General features: G+C 44.7%; 2 protein-coding genes across 2 annotated transcripts; one reads left to right on the top strand and one right to left on the bottom strand.

The window, feature by feature from the left end:
* Positions 1 to 18: 18 nt before the first annotated feature.
* SAP18 (Sin3A associated protein 18) lies at positions 19 to 4,584 on the bottom strand. The gene is made up of 4 exons (XM_082220362.1): positions 4,362 to 4,584; positions 2,904 to 3,013; positions 1,724 to 1,846; positions 19 to 1,120 (listed from the first exon to the last, which is right to left on the bottom strand). Exons 1-4 carry the CDS (start codon positions 4,431 to 4,433, stop codon positions 964 to 966), a joined length of 462 nt encoding a protein of 153 aa, XP_082076488.1. The 5' UTR covers positions 4,434 to 4,584; the 3' UTR covers positions 19 to 963.
* Positions 4,585 to 4,622: 38 nt separating this feature from the next.
* Positions 4,623 to 10,726, top strand: LOC309531036 (uncharacterized protein; the record flags this gene model as incomplete). The annotated part of the gene is made up of 3 exons (XM_082220361.1): positions 4,623 to 4,983; positions 8,410 to 8,585; positions 10,391 to 10,726. The coding sequence occupies 2 exons, from the start codon at positions 4,623 to 4,625 to the stop codon at positions 8,532 to 8,534; spliced, it is 486 nt and encodes a 161-aa protein (XP_082076487.1). The 3' UTR covers positions 8,535 to 8,585; positions 10,391 to 10,726.
* Positions 10,727 to 22,817: the final 12,091 nt, after the last annotated feature.

The following is a 22,817-nucleotide window of genomic DNA, read 5'->3' as shown; positions in this document are numbered from 1 at the left end:
TCATTGTCATGAAACACATTTTACAAAGCTATGTCACTGCTTTTATTTTTACAAGTTTTAAAAAATAAAATTATTTAACAAGGACTTAATTATATCAAGACAGTCATACAGCTGTGGAAACCTTGCCTGTGGAAGATTTTTTAGAACTTCCCATTTTTAAGGATGTAACTTCCAGTTGAAGCAACAATTGCATTTTAAATTGGGCATACGTTAAGTGGTTCAAATCCTTTCGTAGTCAAATACAGTCAAAACCAGAAGCAAAAATAGTAGCCCTCCTGGTCGCACTTACACATCAGTGAATAAAATAGGGTGTGATATTACAGGTGTTAAGCTGCCATGATTTCCTTCTATTATGACCAATTTCAGGATGCTTTTCAACAAACCTTGACACTTCTGTCCATCTGATAGTGTAAGTCCTACTACAGCTGTATTAGAGTGAATATTTTTGCACAATGAATATGCAATTATCGAGCACAGATGTCGTGCTCACCGCATTGGCAATCCCATCATCTACACCCAATACTTTGTACCTGGGAAAATGCAGCTCTCCCAGATTGCGTTGCAGACTCTGATTTCTGACAAAATAGGTACTTTATGGATGTTCAAAAAGTAACCCGATTTCTTAAAAGGCAATCTTACAGTGCGCTTATGAAATACCTCTCATTTAATCTTTCCACACTACAGGCTGGCCTTACAATATATACGGTTTCAAATACCTCAAGACTGCTTGTGGTGTTTTAGCCAAACATTACACACTTTAAGAAACACTGCAGTGTCTGGTTTTCAGCTATTCAGAAAAAGAAAACCTAGCAGAGAGCACCCTTCTAAAAATATACAGTAACATAATTTCAGTATTTCTACAGCTTAACAGGTTTTCTAGTATTTTCACTTTGCATTAAAAAAAAGAAGCCATTTGTAATCTGTATGACCATGTAGTGTTGGTCATTAGAAGAAAGCAAAATATTAATAAGGTCTCATGCGACCTGATGGAGGCGGTGCTCGATTTGGGGGAGTAATTGCTATGTCCAGGTAATCCCCTATCTGGAACTTCTGAGACTGCAGAGTCATGGAATCATCTGTGCCCTTTCTGCCTGACATTGTACTGCCAATCTCTTTCACCCTGTAAAAAGAAAATAAGACCAAAATATGAACATGAGCCATATCTTTGTTCCACCTAGTCAAGTACTGTCTCCTGTGATCAGCAGCAGTGGGTTTGGTAGCTTTAAATTAGACACACTTAGAAAAGTGCAGATATAAGTAAAGGTGACTGCCAACTTACATGGGGATAAAACCAAAACCACATATAGTCAACACACTGCATGCAAGGGGGGGGGGGGGGTTGAATTTCCAAAGGTTTTATTTTCCTGGATGTCCACCCTGTTTTTACACACCCCTTTTTAAAAATTCTACGCACATACAAGTTGAATGTGCACAAGTTAAATGTGTTTACGTTGTGAGTTACCTGTACTTATATGCCCTTTTGCAACAGCCTAGGAAGGCATTCCTCAGACTGCGGAAAGGGACGGACCTAATTACATAATAAACTTCCCATTTACAGCCTAGGTGTTCAGATTACAGTATATATGGGCACTTACTAATACATGTTTTAAGATTTTAGAAGCTAATGCACAATTTCCAGTGTATTATAATTCCTATGAAGAATTTCATTAGAACTTTTCAGATTTTGCTACAATTTGCATCTACTGACTCCACTGACAATTACCTGTAACCAGGCCTTTTAAGATCTGTGAAGACTATTGCAAAGTTAAAATGTGTGCCCTTTTTCCTTGCTTCTGGGTAGACTTCTTTCACTAAACTTGTCAGTTCTTTTAGAGTTGCATCCATCCTGGAAGAAAAGCAGCATTATAAGTCATATAGTATCCCTAGATTTTAACATTGTGATATTAAGTCAAAACTCTTAAGAGGTCAGTGAACTGCATCAAGAACTACATCTCATTTTAGAGATTTCACAAAGGATTAGTCTGAGTTTATTTTATATAGGACAAAGAACTATTAGACTATGGCTATGCCATAACCTAAAATCCAGAATGAGTGTCTTGTTGTTCAACTGCTCTTTGTCGATTTGCACAACACTCATGCAAAAATCAACAGCATTAGGAGCAAGAAACATAACTGTAATTTTGCATCTTGGTCACATTCCAATTTGGACCAGGGCATTTGCTGGATGAGAAGTGCCATGTGAGACACTCCTCCTGACCCAGCAAGCACTCTGGGCTAAAAAAAATAGGCTGCACCGCATTCACAAAGGTGCTGTAGATACAAGTCTCCTCATTCAACAGATGGCCCATAAGAAATGGGAGGACAACCAAGAGACCTTACGTCATTGTTCCACAGGAAAAAAGCAGTACTGGGAAGGTTTTCTCCCAACTGGCTGGTACAATGGTACCTCGGGATGCGAACACGATCCGTTCCGGAGCCCCATTCGCACCCTGAACGGAACGTAAGACGAAACAGCGCGTCTGCACGTGCCGCATTTTGCTACTTCCGCGAATGGCGCCACTTTGAGCATCTGCGCATGCGTGAGCGGCGAAACCCAGAAGTAACGCACTCCGTTACTTTTGGGTTGCCATGGAGCGCAACTCCAACGTGCTCAACCCGAGGTATGACTATTTGTCAGTGACGAGGACTGCAGAAAACAAAGAGTAAGTGCTGGATGCATTCCACAAGTGCCCTACTCCAGACTGTCTAAAAGAAGAGGTGGGAGAGATTCTGGGCCTTCTGAGGCAAAAATATCAAAGCTTCACCAGTTGCTGTTTGGCCTTTCATCTAGCAATGAAAAAAGCAGCCTCTGTCCAGTGGAGGGGTGTGTGGCAACCCACCTTCAGTTACCACACCAAAATTGCTACATGTGGAGAAGTGCAGATCAGACTGCTGCCACTCACCAGGTATAGATCTGCAGTTCACTGGAAGGTACGTTTCCACGGGCAAACTCATCCATTCGGTGATGGCGCCCATTATTGGTTGTGAAGACCCTCAGAAGGAGGGGGCAGGTCTGTAAGGCAAAAAAAAGACCACCATTCACTTGCTGCAAAGCAAGCAATGAATGACAACAAACCCAACTAACTTAGATCACATACAAGAATTGTTTTGTTTTCAACCTACATTTTTATACAACACTTTTAAATTCTTTCTTATGACCAAGTCCTTAATGTAAGACAAATGTAAAGACTGTCCTTTTAATCAATACTTACAGCTAAAATTATCAAAGGGGGAAAATATTTCAAGAGCTAAGATTAAATTCGAGATTGTTAAGTACTCTTAAAAAATAATTTCTAAAATTTAATTGCATTTTTTCTTTTAATTTTGGTAACAAAAAGCCAACACCTTATATACATTAAAATGGAGCAGGGATCTGTTTAATCTATGATAAACCATTTTGAGGCATTTTTTTTACAATGAAGAAGTGTATAAATGTTATGAAATAAATAATAACAAAAGTTGGCCCTTTCTGTAACATTTGTTATTATTTATTTCATAAACTTTATATACCATTTGACTAAGAAACCTCAAGGCACTTTAGTGGAACCTTTTTAAAATCTAGAGGTACTTGGAATTTTCTTCATATGTTATGGACTTGTGCTTGGGCTACAAAACACTGTAGGATGTAATTACAAAGTTTAGCAAAAACTGTGGCTAAATAAAGGTTAAGACTTTACTTAATTAACTGCTCAAAAGATGTTCCAATCAATTCACCTGCATAATATGTGAGTCGTTATTTTATGTCAATTCTCTTATAGTGTAATAGACAGTGCTGCTGTTTTATGTCTTGATGTTTCCTGCTTGGCAGGGGGTTGGACTCGATGGCTCTTGTGGTCTCTTCCAACTCTATGATTCTATGATATTTCTTATTTACATTGTCTTCTGCATGCATATATCTTCTGTAGTATCATTCCTTATGTACTTTTATTACTGTTTTGTATCTACATATTAAAAAAATAAATCTATTGCATCTTAGCTCTTTCCCATTAGACGTAATATCCCATGGATATAAAAGCAAGCCAAAGTGGAAAAACTGAAGTTTGCTATTGGAAGCCTGGGGCGGGGGGGAGAGACCACTTGTGTGGACACACCCCTCCCCACTTTTTCCAACACCACTTAGACAACTTATCTAAACGAGCGTTTCTTCAGCCTTAAATTAAGGACACACACACACACACACGTAAACGGTATGGTTGAGAGAAAGGCATCTCTTAGTTCACCAATGCTAAACACTGAACGTCTGAGTAGGCCATCACGAAGAGTCTCCCAACAGGTGAACCAGCCCTCCCTGTGAAGCATACACGCTGCTGCAAACGCGGGCGTGTAACGTGTGAAAGCGCCCTCCCGCCTCTTCTCCACACCTTCTCACGATCGATAGGCTTCTCGGGCTCTTTCTTAATCTCCTCCTGAGTAACGCGAGACTCCACCGCCATCTTGCTGACTGGTCGGACCGACCTCCGTGGAAGCGACCCAGCGAATCGAAAGGGGAGAAGCGGCCGCCTCTGCGCCAAGGCTCCGGTTCCAACCCACAAGCCGCACCTTCCTCCCCGCCGCAAGCTCTCCCCCACCCCAAGAGCCCGGACGTCCCCTCTACCCGCCTCTTCAGGCTCTGATGAAGCAAGATGGCGGCGCCCACGGGCGTCAAGCTTGCTTTTGGAATCGCGGCGGCGGCGGCGCAAGTTCTCGCGAGGTCTAAGAAGCAAAACGTTGGGCTTCAGAGGCGAAGCTCCTTCGAAGTGGCCAATAAGGATTCGCTCCGAAATGGAGGCGCGGAGATCCTGGGCGGAGATTGGGGCACGCGGGGCTGGAGGCGGGGCAAGAGTTGCGGTTGGGAGAACTCAAAAGAGAGGCTGGGGGCTGTTTGTGAGGCGTTCTGCCGCAGGAAAAGCGGGCTTGGTGGGGACGCGTGTCTGGAGGTGCAGGTTCACACGTTCAACGCCCCCCTTTGGTATTCGGACGCGCATTATACACCGAAAACATTTAGTAATTGAAAGCTTTCATTTTATATGCACTGTAAAGTGTACACACGCCCAATATATACCATCGTCGTTATAATTACTCTTTGTTACCCAGCCTTCACCCCAACGTCCTAGGGCAAGTTACAACAGTTAAAACGTGGTATAAAAAACAGTTTAAAACGACTTAAAATAACCGGAGTGAAGTGGGTCCTAAAAACACGCATCTGGAGTGTCAAATGAAGTACATGATTTGTAAGGCGCAGTGGTTTATAGAGCGCCGGTCAGCCTATGAGCATATAAAGTTCCATGCTTCAAAATACCAGCTTTGATCGCACTTCGGTGCCCTCACAATATCTCCCTAACCCCTTGCATTTAGAAGTAGTAAACATTATTTTTACTACTGGTAAAACTGTTCCAATAAAAAATTTCATATACGTGTAGGAAGAAAGCAACTCCCAAGTATCACAATTCAGCAAGCACAACGATCTGTGGGACTTGTTTTCTTTTTGCATAATAGATGCAATTTCATTTCTCAGTGAAATGTTTACCAAAAGAAAAAATACAGGAAAATATGCGGACTCTAAGTCTGCCTTGAGTTCCCAGCATGAGGAAAACACACCATATTGTACAGCATGGGTGGGATGATTTTAGTTTTGTGTGACATACTTTTCAACAATCAAACTTATAAAAGACTTAATCTGGGTAGGCACCTTTTGTTATTGGATAGTGGGTCTGTGCCTTTAAATGGCTAACTGGCAGTCAGAAATTCAGCTGTACATCTTTTATGAGCCGTTCAATTTGACATTGTTAGCTAAGTTTCACAGGAGCTGCAATGTAACCTTGAGGCATTGTCTATGCAAATCATTTTACAGAGAATTTTCTTTTACTTGATTCTAGCAATTGTTGGTGATCTGGAGTACTTTGTGGATAAGCTAGAGGGCACTGAAGTATACTGTATTTCCATGCTTAGCTGCATAAGGAAATTGCAGACTCAGAAGGCACTGCATTAAACAACCACTTTTATTGCTGTTTCTTTCCTAATTGAAGAGAGAGAGAGTGTGTGTAACATGTTTACACCTGAAAAGTGTTCTTCATCTTCTTGGAAGGTAGTAGAAGTCTCCATATTGCTTTGGCAAAAGCTGTTGGGAATTCTATGGCTCTGCCTGCCGTTTCCCCCAATCCTTTTCTCTGAAGCTCTGTGGCACCTTAAAAGACTAAATAGATTTTTTATGTAGGGCAGTTCTCTTTCTTCTGGCAGGTAACCCTCCCTGAGAAATGTAATCAAGAGACACCAGTTTGTTCTTTCGCAACGTTCTTGTAATATATATCTCATTAATGCTGAGGCCTTTAGTGACAATATTTCTTTCCTCTAATAATAGCTCTTCGGAAGTATTTTAGGAATCTGTTTGTCATGCAATTAAGGATGTGCTTTGTTCAGAATAAAAAAAAAGAGGGGGTTGATTGTTTATAGTAGTAAATGTGTGTTTTAAAAGAGGGGGGTGGAGTAGGGACACAGGAAATCAATTCCTCATACGGCATGAATCACTTACATTCTTGGCAACCAAGTTCAAGTTTACAAGAATGCTCAGTTTGATCAACTTCCTTCGAAATATTGTTAGCTGAGAGCACAAAAGTGGTTGGGGAGAACAGAACAGGAGAAAAAAGATACATGCATGGATCTGTGTAGAAGGCTTAACAAATGACAAGGAAGCAGTTAATGCAGTAAATAAATGTTCTTGCTCAAAATATGTTGCAAATTTACTATTGAACTAGTGGTCAGGTGAGAGAAGAGGAAAAAAGGTATCCTCCTAAAGCTTTTTTGCATTGCAGAAATGGGAGAAGAAGTGAGAGCTGAAAATCAGATTCACATTTTGAATGTGTTGCCCATTATGATTCTGCTTTAAGGCATTATTTTGCCCATTACTAAGAGGCAAAATGGGACGCGGGTGGCGCTGTGGGTTAAACCACAGAACCTAGGACTTGCCAATCAGAAGGTCGGCGGTTTGAATCCCCGCAGTGGGGTAAGCTCCCGTTGCTCGGTCCCTGCTCCTGCCAACCTAGCAGTTCGAAAGCACCTCAAAGTGCAAGTAGATAAATAGGTACCGCTCCGGCGGGAAGGTAAATACTGTTTCCATGCGCTGCTCTGGTTCGCCAGAAACTGCTTAGTCCTGCTGGCCACATGACCCGGAAGCTGTACGCCTGCTCCCTCGGCCAATAAAGCGAGATGAGCGCCGCAACCCCAGAGTCGGTCACGACTGGACCTAATGGTCAGGGGTCCCAGACGAGAGTACCTATATTATATATATATATATATATATATGCATCATTTTTAAGTATACACTTAGCATGTTTTATGTATATATCTAAAAGGGTAAAAATGATGAAGCAGTTCCAAATTGTTTGGGCTAGTCAATACCAGCACAGGGACTGTAGCAGTCCCTGTCTTGGTGAACAATCAGTAATGCAACATGAAACTGAGCAAATGAGCAAGAAATAAAGTACAATGGAGCTAAAATACAGTGGTACCTCGGGTTACATACGCTTCAGGTTACAGACTCCGCTAACCCAGAAATAGTACCTCAGGTTAAGAATTTTTGCTTCAGGATAAGAACAGAAATCGTGCTCCGGCAGCACGGCAGCAGCGGGAGGCCCCATTAGCTAAAGCGGTGCTTCAGGTTAAGAACAGTTTCAGGTTAAGTACGGACCTCCGGAACGAATTAAGTACTTAACCCGAGGTACCACTGTACCTACTTCCCATAAACACTGATGGTATCTGAAAACTGCACATGACTAACTCAGAAAGAGCGTTGCGTCTTACGTTGCGTTGTACAGCTCGTTGAAAATACCATCTCAGTGTGTGGTGACGGGGGGGGGGGAGCAAATTCCACACCACAGATGATTTTAAAAGGTTTTGAAAACAAAACTGCTAGTAAGGCTCTGGTGGTGGGAACATCCCATGCCTGGAGTTCTGCTAATGAGACATTCCTGTTGAAAGAAAAGTTATTGCACGGTGGTAGAAGATCTGCCTTGTGGGCCGAAGATCCTAAATTCAATCTGCAGGTAAAGCTGGAAGAGACTCAAACCCTGGAGAGCTTCTGCCTGTCACTGAAAGCATTGGTGAGCTTGAGGGACAAATAGGCTGATTCAGTATAAGGCAGCTTCCTATGTTCCTGTGTTTTTTGTTCCAGAAAGGAGGGATTGCATGTTCTGCTGGCTTCCCCCCAGCTCCTTTGCTCCTTGAAAATGTGCTCTGGAAGGTTTGGGGACCCTCCAGAGAAGCATGAGAGGCAGTGGGTGGGGAGAAGAGATTGGCCAAAAGAATCTGTTGCCTCTACTAGTTGGGATCCGAGGCATATTTTTATCGATTTGGTGTCGCTCCATGTACTGTTTCATTTCCCCCCGTTTCGAAAAAGGATATCATAAAAGCTCTGCATCTCCTTTACATCTGCAGGTGTGGCAGTGGACGTGGTGGACCGTTGTCTTTCCTTGGTAATGGACTGGATGAGAGCCAACAAACTGAAGCTCAGAGAGGAGAAGATTGAAGCACTCTTTGTGGGCGGTCATGGACTAGAATGAATGGGAGGTGACCTGCTCTTGATGAGGCTACTCTCCCACAGGAAGGAGCAGGTATGTAGCTTGGAGCTACTTCTGGGTTCATTGCTGTCCTTTGATGGTCAAGTGGCCTCGATGGTTGAAGTGCCTTGCATAAGTGGCCCACTATGCCCCTATCTGGCCAGGGGTAGCCTAACTTCTGTTGTCTATTCTCTGGTAATCTCTAAGTTAGATAACTGATATGTGTTGTATCTGGGGCTGCCTTGCGGAATTCAGCAGCATTGGATGTATTTAAATGAACTATAAAATTCTAGAATAGAATAACACAGTAATTCTTTCCTGTATAACAAGGTTGGGAAGGGGTAGAGGAGAAGAGCTTTGCCAGAGCTCTTTGTCCACCATGGAGACCCCCACTATGCTTGTGTGAAATCCTTTGGGCATAGATCTACTGCTGGCATTAACTAGTGTTAAGCCCTGAAACTGGGCATTCCAGGGGTGGGACAGAATCAGCCCTAGATCTGTTTGATCCATGGACGCTGGTTCATTAGGGTATATGGGGCAGTGCCCCACCAGTGTCAAGCTTTTTATTTCTAGCCATCTTGCTGCTGTCAGAGTGAGGCCTTATGGCCATTCTGAGTTAACTGGGTGACCTGCTTTATTTTAGACAGCTCAAATGGACTTGTAATCAGCCAGAAGTCCTGCTGTTGTGTGAGTATTTACTGTTATTTTAATGCTTGTCTTTCTGCCAGCAAATGCCTTAAGTCACTGACAGCAATGCTTTCTTATGTATGTTTACCCATAAACAAGACCCACTGTGTTCAGTGAGGCATACGCCCAGGTAAATGTGCCTAGCATTGCAGCCTGAATGAAGCAACTCTAATCTTAAGCTTCCATATAAATCACTCAGAGCACAATTTATTGATCCACACAAAAACATTTTAATATTTTTAACTGTTAATTTTAATTGCTCTCAATAGTTTTTACTGATAATTTTAATATTTATCACAAACCACTTTGAGGCTTTATTACAATCAACAGTATTTAAATTTTGATAATTAATTAAAAGGAGAACTAAGGTGGCAGTTCTGGCTCTTGAAGGCCCCTACAACTAACAAACCAAGCTAAACTCTGGCACCAGCAATAGCTTTGAGCTTAGAAATCTGTCTAATGCAGTAGTTTGCAAACTCCCACACATACCCCAGTCCTATTGAAAACTGCTGAAGGTCTTGGCGGACCACTTAGGGTATTTCTGCCCACTGCAGTGATTGTGATACGCTGTGCTATATGCCGTATGATTTTAAACTCTATTTTTTGATGCTTTTATTTTTTTTCTATACTGTATTTTGTAAAGAAATAGAATTCAAATTGTAATACAGTATAAGAAATAAAAGAAGCCATACAGATACCATTAAAAAGGAGTACGACTATAGAATGATGGATGTGTCATCACCTGTTTTCAACCACAAATCCACAAGTGTGCCCTGGACCACCTGAATGAACCTTGTGGACCACAATTTGGGAACCCCGGTCTAATGCTTTCACGTACCTCTGCATGGGAGAATAAGGATGCAGTCATGAAATCCTTCCACTGAAAAATATCTATCGTCTTTCCACAGCTGTGGTTTTATTTCATCACGAGAGGCGCACATGCATAGAACATAGAAGAATTGTGGGAGTTCCTTGCCTTATGGTGACATTTCCGTGGGGAAAGGAAGTACACAATAATAAGATTCACTGACTATGTGTGCATATATTAATTCCGGTAAAATAGTAATTGGAAGTCATGCTTCCATTGCTCCTGAAACCCAGGAGAAAAATAATTATTCTGCTGTAAATATTTGGCTGGAGGGTTTTTGTAACAAACCTTAATGTTTTCATAGAAATCAGTGAGTGACTAATGCTTGGGAGCTGACTGAATTCATTCCAAGACCAAGAGTTATGAAACTGTGCTTTGAGCTAGCTTCCTTTCACATTACCACTCTGTCAAGTAGAGCCCTGACCTTTCAGGACCACCCTCTTCAGGAATGGAGGTCATTCCGCCTGCATCCTGTCCCACGAAGGCACACCCCTCCCCCTCCAAGTGCAAGAGAGTTTCTGCTGCAGACGGACTGTGACATTTTGCTTCCCTGTACAGTTTCTGCTATGGATTTTTGTCTGCCAGTGAAAGACAACAGTGGTGAAGCCAACATGGATAAAAACACACACAGCAAAAGCAACACAGTACTGTAACAGCCTTTCACTTGGAAATGCACCATGAGCTACTGAAATAGACGGCAGAGGAGCTGGAAGTGTACCATTAATAGACAAGCTGCATCTTCCTTACTTAGATACTGTGTGGTATGATACTCAACTGAGCACTATTTCTGGGGTTCTCTTCATCTCTATCAGTGTTTCTCTACTAACTTGTGATGCTTTTCTAAAACCCCAAGTCAAGGGGCTGAAATGTGACCTCTCAAAACCAAGTCACACCTCTCACTGGCACTATTTTTCAGCCTCCTTGAGGTTTTTTTGCCCACCTGGACTGTGTTCTCGAACTCTCAATTATGCTTCTTGCCTGAATGGAGGATAGACAGAGGCATCTGAGTGTTTGCAAAACCAGCCTATTGTATAAAGATGAAATTTACATTAGGTGCGCCACCCATTTTGTCTCTGGCCCCACCCATGTGCCCCCCTCAACCCCCACAGAAGGTTGTCCAGAAGGGAAGGTTGCCAACTGTTCACCACCCCTGCTAGGTACATCTGTCAGGTTCCATTTTTAACTCCGTACTCCAGGTTAGGAGGCCTTCTGCCTACCTTGTAAATGCTATAACCAAGGTAAAGGTAAAGGGACCCCTGACCATTAGGTCCAGTCGTGACCGACTCTGGGGTTGTGGTGCTCATCTCGCTTTATTGGCTGAGGGAACCGGCGTACAGCTTCTGGGTCATGTGGCCAGCATGACTAAGCTGCTTCTGGCAAACCAGAGCAGCTCACAGAAACGCTGTTTACCTTCCTGCCGGAGCGGTACCTATTTATCTACTTGCACTCTGACGTGCCTTTGAATTGCTAGGTTGGCAGGAGCAGGGACTGAGCAACAGGAGCTCACCCCGTCGCGGAGATTTGAACCGCCAACCTTCTGATCGGCAAGTCCTAGGCTCTGTGGTTTAACCCACAGCGCCACCCGTGTCCCTTTTATAACCAAGGACCCTTCTCCAATTTGGTTTAAACTACTCAGAATCACTATCTGCTCTAAAAATGACATTTGCCAGCAGGAAACAATCAAAGCATCTCAACTTGCCATGCTACCTTTGGCACTTCCTTGAACACGCTTATCCTCCTGCAATTCAATTCCTTCTCAGACTTACTTCTACAGGAGTAACAAACACGTTTGAACATGTTGCAGGTGGCAGATTTTGGCGGTACCATTAAAAAACACGAATTGCCATATTTATTATAATTATTAACTTCTTTTTACCTCTAGGAAAGGCAGCCACTTGGATTTTCCCCTTCTGGCACAATAATATCTTGTGCCATCTCGTCTTGGAACCACCACACTCACCTGGGTCAATCAGTAACCATGGGTCAGACAAAGGTAAAACAAAGCTTTGTTTTCTGTATGCAGATGTGCCTTGCTTGGAGTGCCTTTCTGTTACACAAGGGCTGCTGCTCTGGCCAGAATGCCCTGCCTTGCCAGAGCATAGATAATAAACTGATGCTGAGCTGAAATCCCTGAGTGACTCCTGTTTCCCAAAAATACAGTCCCAACCATGTGATAACTTGGGTCTCAAGGGCACACAGCCATTTTAAAGGAAAAAACGTTACTACTACTATGAGATAACTTTTCCTCCTAGTTTTTCAGGTCTTATGATTTTGCTTAAAATCAGTAAATAAAAATTAATAAGTTACTGTGCTGAAAAATATCTACATATCACCCACCTGCTCACTTACCAAGTGAAAGCCCAGGCAGGGTGGTCTTTTCCCCCCCCTTAAAAATTGGAGGGGGGACTGCCTCCCCTCATTATCCTAGCTTATTCTGGACTTTCACATCTCTACCTACTCCCTATATTTTTTATAGTCTAGCAACAGATTTTCTATAAATTCTTTATTGAGCTGCTTTTAAGACAGGGATTCATGACAGGGATGCTGTGGTGCTTCCCGTCCTCTCCCTTTCACACTCTACAAGATAAAGCCATTCAAGAGTTTTAATTAGAGAGCAAACACAGGCTGTCGCTTTCCACTGTGTGACGCACATAAAAACCTATTTGCTTGTTCCAGTCTCACGCGTGCAGAACAGAACAGCTATATGAGAGCTGTTACTGCCTTTCTTAAGGCACTCAGGATATAAATGGTCACAACAGCATCAGTAAGCGTGTATGTTAAAATTGGGCCTTCTACCTAAATGAACAAGAGAGGGAGAAGCAAGCTCAATGCAGTGAAAAAATAGTTTTTGAAGGTTTAAGACAGGGATGGGGAACCTCAGGCCTGGAGGGGGGGAATGTCTCCCCCCAGACCTCTCTGCCTGGCCCTTGGCATTCTTCCCGGGCCATGCCCACTCGCTGGCTGACCTTGCATCTCACCCACCTTGAGTGTTTTTGCTTGGCTGGAATATCCTTGAACACTGATAATGACTCTTGCTCGAAGGGAGGATAGAGGGGTGTGTAGAAATTTGCCCACAAGTTAAAGATAAAATTTGCATTCATTGTTCCACACACTTTTGTGTATGGCTCCATCTGCTCCCCCCACCCCCATCGTCCCAGGGTTGAGGAATGAGGCGCTCCACCCCTGTATTAAGGGATGAATTTATCAGAGGAGGTAAAAAACATAGTTGTGCTCATTTAACGGGAGGTCTCATTCTAAGGATAGGAACAAAACAGTGAAAGAAAAGCAGGGTTGCTGTTGGAAAAAGGCAGTTTTCCTCCTCCGTAAAGTGTGGTTCAATTTACTTGATGTTCTGATGTCATTACTAAGTGTGTTTCTACCTGCCCTGCATCACTGAGTGCCACTGGCAGAATGCTCAGTGTGATGAGGACACAAATTGTATCCCACCTTGCAGTAATACAGGAGGGAATTTGACACGGGCCTTCTGTTTTTTGCAAGGTATAGTTCTGCCCAAGGTTGCAGAAACACCACCCACCCCATCAAACATTCTAGGGTCCTCTAAATGCTACACAACTGGCAAGTATGTCTCTGTAGATTTGGGAGGACCTCCCCTGTGTCCCTCTAAATATGTTGACAAAAAAAGAGAGCTAGAATGGAGAGAATCAGGAACTGTTTGACCCACCCCATGAAAAATCACAGGAGGAAGAGCTGCAGCTGCTGTAAACCAATCTATTTGTTTTAGCAAAGTAGAAGGGTATTCACTTTCCATGCAGAAATTCCCAGGTTCAATCCCTGGCATCTTAATTTAAAAGGTGTAATGAAAAGCCTCTGCCAGAGACCCTTTAGACCCTCTGGCAATCAGAATGAACAGTGCTGTGCTGGATGGATAAATTATCTGACTGGGTAGGAGTGGCCAACCTATGACCCTCTAAGTTGTTGGATTCCCATCAGCCCCAGCTGATGGTCAGGGATGATGACTTGTAGTCCAAAAACATCTGGAGGGTCACACATTCTCCATCCCTGCTGTAGTAAAACAGCTTCCCCCTGTGTGTGTTTTAAAATGTATTTTTATTAAAGATGTTCTTGATTTACAAAGGTATGGGCAATGTCTGTCTCTTGTATTTTTTTCCCCATGTACCTTTTTTTTTTTTTTTAAACAAATCAGCTTCATTTGTTGAGACATTAGGAAGAATAAGGGGAAAGAGGTGGAGTGGGAGGAAAGATGAGTGGGGGTGGGGTCAGGTGGTGATGTTTCTATTTTACTTAATATATGTGGGGTTTTGTGTCAGCGTTGATTGTGCAGGTTCTCTGCTGTTCACTTGTGTTCCTTTGGTGGTGAGGTTGGGGTTGGCCTGGGTGTGGTTGTTTGTTTGTGATTGGATGTGGTGGTCTTTGTTTTCATGTGTGAGTGGGGTGGGTGGGTGTTTTGGATCAGGTTAGCCATATTGATTTGTATGCTGTTGGTGGATTTTTGTCATTGTCTTGTTGGGCTGTGTGTGTGATAAAGGGGAGCCATACAGGGGTGAAGGCGTCTTTGTCCCCGTGTCAGTTTCAGTTTATTGGTTAATTTTTCTAGTAAGGCTGTTTACAGCTTCCCCCTGTTGATTGATACTTGTCATTTGGGCCACAGCTACTTTTGGTGGTTTTGTTTTTGTAAAACTTTTGCCCACGCTAGTGGGCAGAATAAATGGCAACTGGAAGACTCCAGGTCTGTGTTCTCCAACCTGGATTTTATGAGTCATAAGATCCCACTCAGCATCAAATTATAGCACACACAGCAGAGACTGAAAAAGAAAAGGGCTAAAAATGTAAAATAAAGCCAAGACTGCTGCAGAGCTTTTCAAAGCAAGTAAATATCCTTGAGAGAAGCTAAAAACTGACTGGTGTGGGAAGGAAGTTCAGAATGGGTATACAAATCCTTGAGCTTCAGAAGACTATAAGCAGCAAACAATAGTATGATAATGACACCAAAAATCCATTCACATCGGAAGCACTTTAAAATGAAAGCATATGCTGCTAATTGTATAACACTAGAAACCACTTAATTAGTAGGTATTGTACAAGGGACCAGTCACACCTACACATACCATGTGCAGTGAATACCTTTACCGAAGTCCCACATTTACTCCCCGGTGCAGTGTGGATAAGATTACAGCTTACAGTCCTATACACACCTGGGAATCCTATGAATGCTCACCTGAGAGTAGCACACAAAGCCACCATCAGCACGGACAATGATCAGGGATGGAGGAAACTGTAGTCCAGCAACATCAGGAGGACTACAGGTTCTTAGCTCTAAGGGACCTCTCAAGGGAGAACTGAATGTGCAGGGGACATTAAAAAAAAAAAAAAAGATTATTATTGCAATTTAAAATTAACAGGTAAACATAATCTTTTCCTTTTACATTTACATACATAATCTACTTATTCTTCTATACATATTAATCTACTCTATATTATAATTGACTTTCCCCTACCTCTTAACAGCTTCATCTTCTCTCTTTATTTCATTTTCTTTTGTACTGTGTTCTCATATAAAAAAAAGGTAAAGGACCATTAGGTCCAGCCGTGACCAACTCTGGGGTTGCGGCGCTCATCTCGCTTTATTGGCCGAGGGAGCCGGCGTACAGCTTCCGGGTCATGTGGCCAGCATGACGAAGCCGCTTCTGGTGAACCAGAGCAGCGCACAGAAACACCGTTTACCTTCCCGCCAGAGCGGTACCTATTTATCTACTTGCACTTCGACGTGCTTTCGAACTGCTAGGTTGGCACCTTTTCTTTGTATAAGATATCTCCTCTGATTGCCTTTTATTTTGTGAAATTTATTCTAGGCACACCCGTTTGGATTTGGGAACCATGTTTACACATATAACTTTTAAAACAATCCTGTTCTTTTTTCACCTTTAAACTTGAGTGATTTCTTATTGCTTCTGTCATTTTGGCTAATTCAATGTATTCGCACTATTGCTTTTGCCACTCTTCCTTAGTTGGTATCACATCCCCTTTCCAATACTTGGCAATTAATACTCTAGCCGTAGTTGTTGCATAAAGCAACACTCTTTTACTTACTCTAGGAATGTTTATTGGGGGGACAGATTCATTTGTTCCAACAATGTTTGATCTCCAAGTGAAGTCTTCTTAGCTGAGGTGCTCATACTCCAGCCCTGCCTCTTTCCTGGATAATGTTGAACTTCAATGTTGGCCTAGAACCTTACAGTTTCCTCTTCTTCATTACGTCCCTCTTGGCTCGTTACCTGTGCTGAGATGGGGCCCCAGGCAAGGAGGCAGTTGGCTGCTTGGGACCCCATACTCAAGAGCAGAGGCCTCTCTAGATCCCTGTTTGGGTTACTTGGTAGACAAGTTCTGGCTAAGGGTCTTTGACTTGGGTCTAGCCTTTCTATGGCCTTCCTTGCTGCTCATTTTGAACGGGCCACAGTGGGGGTCATCATCACAACCACTTTGTGCAACTGACTGGAGATCACCATCCTAACTACTTCCTGCAGGCTCATAGAATGACAGCACACACTCCATGGGGTCTCTGCTGGTAGAGGCCAAGTGGGCAGGATTTGCTCCCATTGTAACACTTTGCTGTCCCCTACCCCCTGGAATAGATGTCAGCCTCCCTGCAATGCAGCAGGTCGGACTAGATTGACCCTTAGGGTACCTTCCTACTCTTCCAATTCTAAGATCTCAGCTATATGTGCTAAACTTAGAGACGGCACCCGGGTGGGGTGACTAATGCTGACCCGTGTCTCTGGTGTCGCTAGTCTTTGGAGTGAAAAGTCTGCCTTTCCCACTTGCATCTTCCTGCTTACTTTGCCCCACAGAATCCAGTTACAGCATCAGCTCCTATCTGCATAGCACCACCCTGGGTCCAGAGCAGGAGTGGGGAACCTCAGGTCAAATGCAGTCCTCCAGGCCTCTCTTCCTGCCCCTCTGCACTCTCCCAGGCCACGTCAACTCTGCAAGCCACAACCCTCACTGGTCCTCCTGCCCCACGCCTTGAGCGCTTTTGCTTTGCTGAAATGTGCCCTTGTAATAATAATAATAATAATAATAATAATAATAATAATTTATTATTTGTACCCCGCCCATCTGGCTGGGTTTCCCCAGCCACTCTGGGCGGCTTCCACAGAAACCAAAAAACACTAAAATATCATACATTAAAAGCTTCCCTGAATAGGGCCGCCTTAAGATGTTTTCTGAATGTCAGGTAGTTTTCCATCACCTTGACATCCGATGGGAGGGCATTCCACAGGGCGGGCGCCACCACCGAAAAGGCCCTCTGCCTGGTTCCCTGTAGCTTCGCTTCTCGCAATGAGGGAACCGCCAGAAGGCCCTCGGCGCTGGACCTCAGTGTCCGGGCAGAACAATGGGGGTGGAGACGCTCCTTCAGGTATACTGGGCCGAAGCCGTTTAGGGCTGTTGTACTAATGTTGTGTTGTACTAATGCCTTTTGCATGCCTGGATGGAGGGCGAAGATCAGTGTGGGGCTGCAGAAACATCCCGCTTGCATGCCTGGATTGTACAAAGGTAAGGGCCACAACTGTTTTCTTTGGCCATGGAGTTTTCTTGGCAGGGATACTGGAGTGGCTTGCCAGTTTTTGCTCCAGGTGGATCATGTGAAGCTGAGGCTCCAATACTTTGGCCACCTCATGAGAAGAGAAGACTCCCTGGAAAAGACCCTGATGTTGGGAAAGATGGAGGGCACAAGGAGAAGGGGACGACAGAGGGCGAGATGGTTGGACAGTGTTCTCGAAGCTACCAACATGAGTTTGACCAAACTGCGGGAGGCACTGGAAGACAGGATTGCCTGGCGTAGTCTGGTCCATGGGGCCACAAAGAGTCGGACACGACTAAACAACTAAACAACAACAAAGGACCACAACCACTGCTCCAGCCATTTTTGCCTCTGGCAAATGGCCCATGGAAGGTTGCCTTTGAGGGAATGCAGGTTGAAAATATTTTCCCCCACCCTGGTCCGGAGCATGCCAGAACGCCGGGAGCACAGCGAGGTAACATTTTTGCAGCCTTCCTCACGGTACATTTCCGAAGCGGCCTTTGCTAGTAAACAAATGCCAATCCTCGATCTATTCAGAGGTCATTCTGAAAATCTCACATTCTTTCCCCGAACAACAGGATTAGACAACAATGGTGAAATACCTGTGAGCTGATTTATAGTTAGCATTCCCAGAATTCTTGTTGTGCCTGGAGGAGTGCCTGTGCACATTCTCATTGGTTTATAGTTAGCATTTTTGGTCTCTCTCACACACAGCCCAGTCTCAGGCTTTTGTTTTGTGCAAAGGTTTTCATGATGGGTGAACCTCGGGGCTGAAGTCCAGGACTTTGCAGCCCAAGGGACCTCTCCCCACCCACAAAATGACCACCTGGAGAGCAGCAGGTGTTGGAGGCAGCAGCAAACGAGCTTGATATCAGCACCTAGGCTGAAATAAACATGCCATTTTAATCCCTCTGGTCATGATGGAGCTATGGTTCCAGTTAGTGTTCAAAACTGCACATATTCAGAGTGTTGTAGTATAGAGGTGCTGTCCTGTGCTGCTGGTGAATCTGATGAGGAGTGAAGCAGCGATAACTCCGAGATGCATATGCAAGTAAAGGCATCACTGGTCTCTGGGGACAGCCTCCACAGGTGGGTATTTTGGCCTCTTTCATTATTTGCATTGCAATCCTATCTATGCCTATCCAGAAGACACAATAAGTTCAATGGAGCTTATTCTCAGGTTAAGTGTGCATATACAGTAAAGGAAGACAGAAGTGCCTGGCGTGCTCTGGTCCATGGGGTCACGAAGAGTCGGACACGACTAAACAACAAATACAGTAAAGGTAAAGGGACCCCTGACCATTGGGTCCAGTTGTGACTGACTCTGGGGTTGCGGCGCTCAGGGAGCTGGCATACAGCTTCCGGGTCATGTGGCCAGCATGAGTAAGCCGCTTCTGCACACGGAGCAGCACACGGAAACACTGTTTACCTTCCCGACGGAGCGGTACCTATTTATCTACTTGCACTTTGACGTGCTTTCACACTGCTAGGTTGGCAGGAGCAGGGACTGAGCAACGGGAGCTCACCCCGTTGCGGGGATTCGAACCGCCGACCTTCTGACCAGCAAGTCCTAGGCTCAGTGGTTTAACCCACAGCGCCACCCGCGTCCCTGTGTATATACAGTACTGCAGCCTTAATGAATGCGCTTGTCCCATGGCACAGCCACAGCTAGGAATTACTCTTGCACTATAACATGTCTGCTGTTTTATTTTGGGGGAGGAGTGTCTGGAGTCTGAAAAACACTGGTGTAAATCAACGGGAGTACAAATTTAATCACTGTGTGGTGTTAAAAATAAATTCTAGACGATACTACACAGCCCCATGCATGTCTACTCAGAAGTTAAGCTCCACTGTGTGTATCCTGACAGTCTTTACTCAAAAGTAAGCCTCACTGAGTTCTATTTAACTCTTACAAGAATCCTGTGCGGTAGGTTAGGCTAAGAGGAGGAACTCTTCATGGCAGATGGAGATCTGAACCCGAGTCTCCCTGGTTCTAGTCCAGGACAGTATAGCACACAAGCTTACATCAGAAATATATTTTGTTACCAGAGATATTTTCAGTTCATGTATGTACTACTATTTTTAGGTGCCCTTTGTAAGCCAAAGAAAACACCACTGAGCAATATTCATATTTAAGCAAGCACATTGCCATGCTTCGTGGGTTAATTGCTGCAATAATTTGAAAAATGAAGATGTGCAGCATTGCTTAAATTGCAGGTATTTGATCATTACAAAATGAACTGCTTCACCCCACCACATTCTTTCAGCCCTGGAATTTTCTGAGAACCTAATGGTTTTCTTGCTCTCTTCCAAGATGGGGTTTCCTTTCAATTCCTTAATAAATTACCGTATTTTTTGCTCTGTAAGACTCACTTTTTCCCTCCTAAAAAGTAAGGGGAAAGGTGTGTGCGTCTTATGGAGCGAATGCAGGCTGTGCAGCTATCCCAGAAGCCAGAAAGCAAGAGGGATTGCTGCTTTCACTGCGCAGCGATCCCTCTTGATGTTCTGGCTTTTGAGATTCAGAATATTTTTTTTCTTGTTTTCCTCCTCCAAAAACTAAGTGCGTCTTGTGGTCTGGTGCGTCTTATAGAGCGAAAAATACGGTGTTTTCATTGACACCACTTGAAGTTTAAAATGAATACTTATGTAACTGGCAGCACAGTTGAAATACCAAACATATTCTGTTTGTGGAGTCACTTTTTTATGGAACATGGCAGTTTGGAATATTTAGGCAGTTTGGAATATCTATATTATAAGTATTAGGGCTGTAGGGTTGTATCCAACAATGTCAAACCCAGAATAGGCCCACTGAAATCAACAGATTTAAGCTTTACTCTGGGTATGACTTTGTTGTATTTACACACAGTGAGGGACTGTAATACAATCCGGCAGTCTATGGGTAAGCTCCATGCTATGTATGTCTTAGTTCAGTGATGGGGAACCTGTTTCCCTCCAGCTGTTGGATCCCAGCTCCCATCAGCTCCAGCCAGCAAAGCCAATGATCAAGGATGATGGGGGTTCTAGCCACTGCTAAAAAATGATACTGAGCTGTACTATGACCATTGATCTGACCCAGAATAAGGCAGCTTCCCCCTTTCCTGGAATTGCAACCTTAATAATTATACAGTGGTACCTCAGGTTACATACGCTTCAGGTTACATACACTTCAGGTTACAGACTCTGCTAACCCAGAAAAAGTACCTCGGGTTAAGAACTTTGCTTCAGGATGAGAACAGAAATTGTGCAGCGGCGGTATAGCAGCAGTGGGAGGCCCCATTAACTAAAGTGGTGCTTCAGGTTAAGAACAGTTTCAGGTTAAGAACAGACCTCCAGAATGAATTAAGTACTTAATCCGAGGTACCACTGTACTGGTAAGCAACATTAATGTTTCTGAATATTTTTGATGATACCAATGTAAATATATACTGTATTGTCAAAAGAATTGGTCTTAAATATGAATAGTCCTGTGTTTCCCAACTGGTGTTCCGCGGCACACAAGTGTGCCGTGAGATGTTGCCTGGTGTTCCGCGAGATGTTGCCTGGAGGGAGGCGGGCGAGGGCGTTTGCTTCCCGGAGGACTTGTGGGAAGCCGCCCCTTCCCTGGGCGACGCGCCGCCTCGCGACTCCGGAGTCAGTCCCGAGGGCTCTCGGAGGGACTCGCGAGCGACGGCGCGGCGGCTCCGGGGCGCGCTCAGCCGGGCCGCCGCGCCCCCCCGCTGCAGCTGCCCAGCGTGGAGCGCGACGCGGAGCCGGCCGGGCTTGGAGGCGCCCAGGTAGGGCCGAGCCAGGTGGGGGCGGGGAGGTCTCGGTCTGCTGCGGGCGCAGGAGGGCGAGCGGGAGAGGGGGAGCCGTCGGGTTTCCTGGAAGGAAGCGAGGCGGCGGCTGAGGGGGATGCAGCCCCGTCCCCAGCAACAGGCGCTCCTCGAAGTGAGGCCACAAGTCGGGGCTCGGACAGGGCCTGGAAGCAGCGGCTCCGGCTCTTGGGAGCGGAGAAGGGGACTTCGAAAGCGGCCTGGAGGAGAAAAGCCCCGATGCAGCGAGAGCGGGGAGCGTGCTGCCTTATCCAGGCCTCCTCGCTTTGTGCCGTCCGCTGCCGGGAGCAGGACACGGGGGCTCCTCGTTTGCATGCTTTCCCAGGTGATCGGTTAGGGTTAGGGTCCCTCAGTCCCTCGCTTTGCTGCCTCCTCCCCCCCCCCCCAAAGCTTGGAGGTTCCCCGGCAAGGGGGAGGGAAAAAAATTGAAAACTTTCACTTTCGTGCGTCCCTCCCGGCGTGACGCTGCACGCTGACGTCACGGGGCTGTAATGGTGGTGTGCCGCGAGATTTTTTTCATCAAACAAGTGTGCCTTTGCCCAAAAAAGGTTGGGAAACACTGGAATAGTCATTGCAACTCAATGGAAAACAGTCCCAAATCTTACACTGGATGCTTGGTACTGCTCACTCTGGAATATAGCTATTATGGAGAAAATAATTTGAGATTTCGGCAAGGACCAGAACCTACAGCCACTTTTTATACGATTTGGCATTCCTTTGGGGATATATACAGTGGAACCATCATTTTCAAGACAACTCTCCTCACAAGCCTGGCAAATCTGGAAAAATAGTTGATGATCTGATAAGGTTGATTGCCTTTACTTGGACTTTGATAGTTTAACTCACGTGCAACTACTGATTCTATGCGCCTATTGTGCTGTTTTTCATCTTTTATTTTTCATGTTGTTTTAACAATCCTCTCTGTTTCTTTCCGCAGGGGAAACGAGTCCTGCCTTGCAGTGGGATCGCGGTCCCTTCCAACTCTGCAATTCTATATCCATCATTATAAAATGGAGTTAATTTTTATTTAAAAAAAAAAACTTTGCAGAACAGCAACAATTATTACTACCACTGTTATCCCGGTAACCAACATGGCTTAATAACGACTCGCGACCCAAGCAGACCCGAAACAGGTCCCAAGCCGCTTCTTTAACGCGCTATGTATCAGCGCAGCCGGGATCGTGCGAACAAGAACGCGGCAGCCGAGGCGCGGGACGTCCAGCGGGGCCCGGCCCACCCCGCGCTTGACGAGCAGGGCCCCGCCCCGCCCCTTTTCTTCCCCCGCTGGAATGCTGAAGGGGAGGGAGGCGGAATGACGCCGGAGCCCGGGTCACGTGGCACGAGTGGAATGCTAACAA

Source organism: Podarcis vaucheri (genome assembly GCF_965113315.1).
Source record: "Podarcis vaucheri genome assembly, chromosome: 4".
In the NCBI taxonomy this organism is placed as follows: Eukaryota; Metazoa; Chordata; class Lepidosauria; order Squamata; family Lacertidae; genus Podarcis; species Podarcis vaucheri.
Note: the sequence above shows the minus strand (reverse complement) of the source record. Positions and strands in the feature narration are given on the sequence as shown.

Coding starts and splice junctions, on each gene's coding strand:
- SAP18 (XM_082220362.1), bottom strand. CDS start 4,433: ATGGCGGTGGAGTCTCGCGTTACTCAGGAGGAGATTAAGAAAGAGCCC. Junction 3,014..4,361: donor AGCCTATCGATCGTGAGAAG/GTGTGGAGAAGA, acceptor TTTGCCTTACAG/ACCTGCCCCCTCCTTCTGAG. Junction 1,847..2,903: donor GAACTGCAGATCTATACCTG/GTGAGTGGCAGC, acceptor CTTTTCTTCCAG/GATGGATGCAACTCTAAAAG.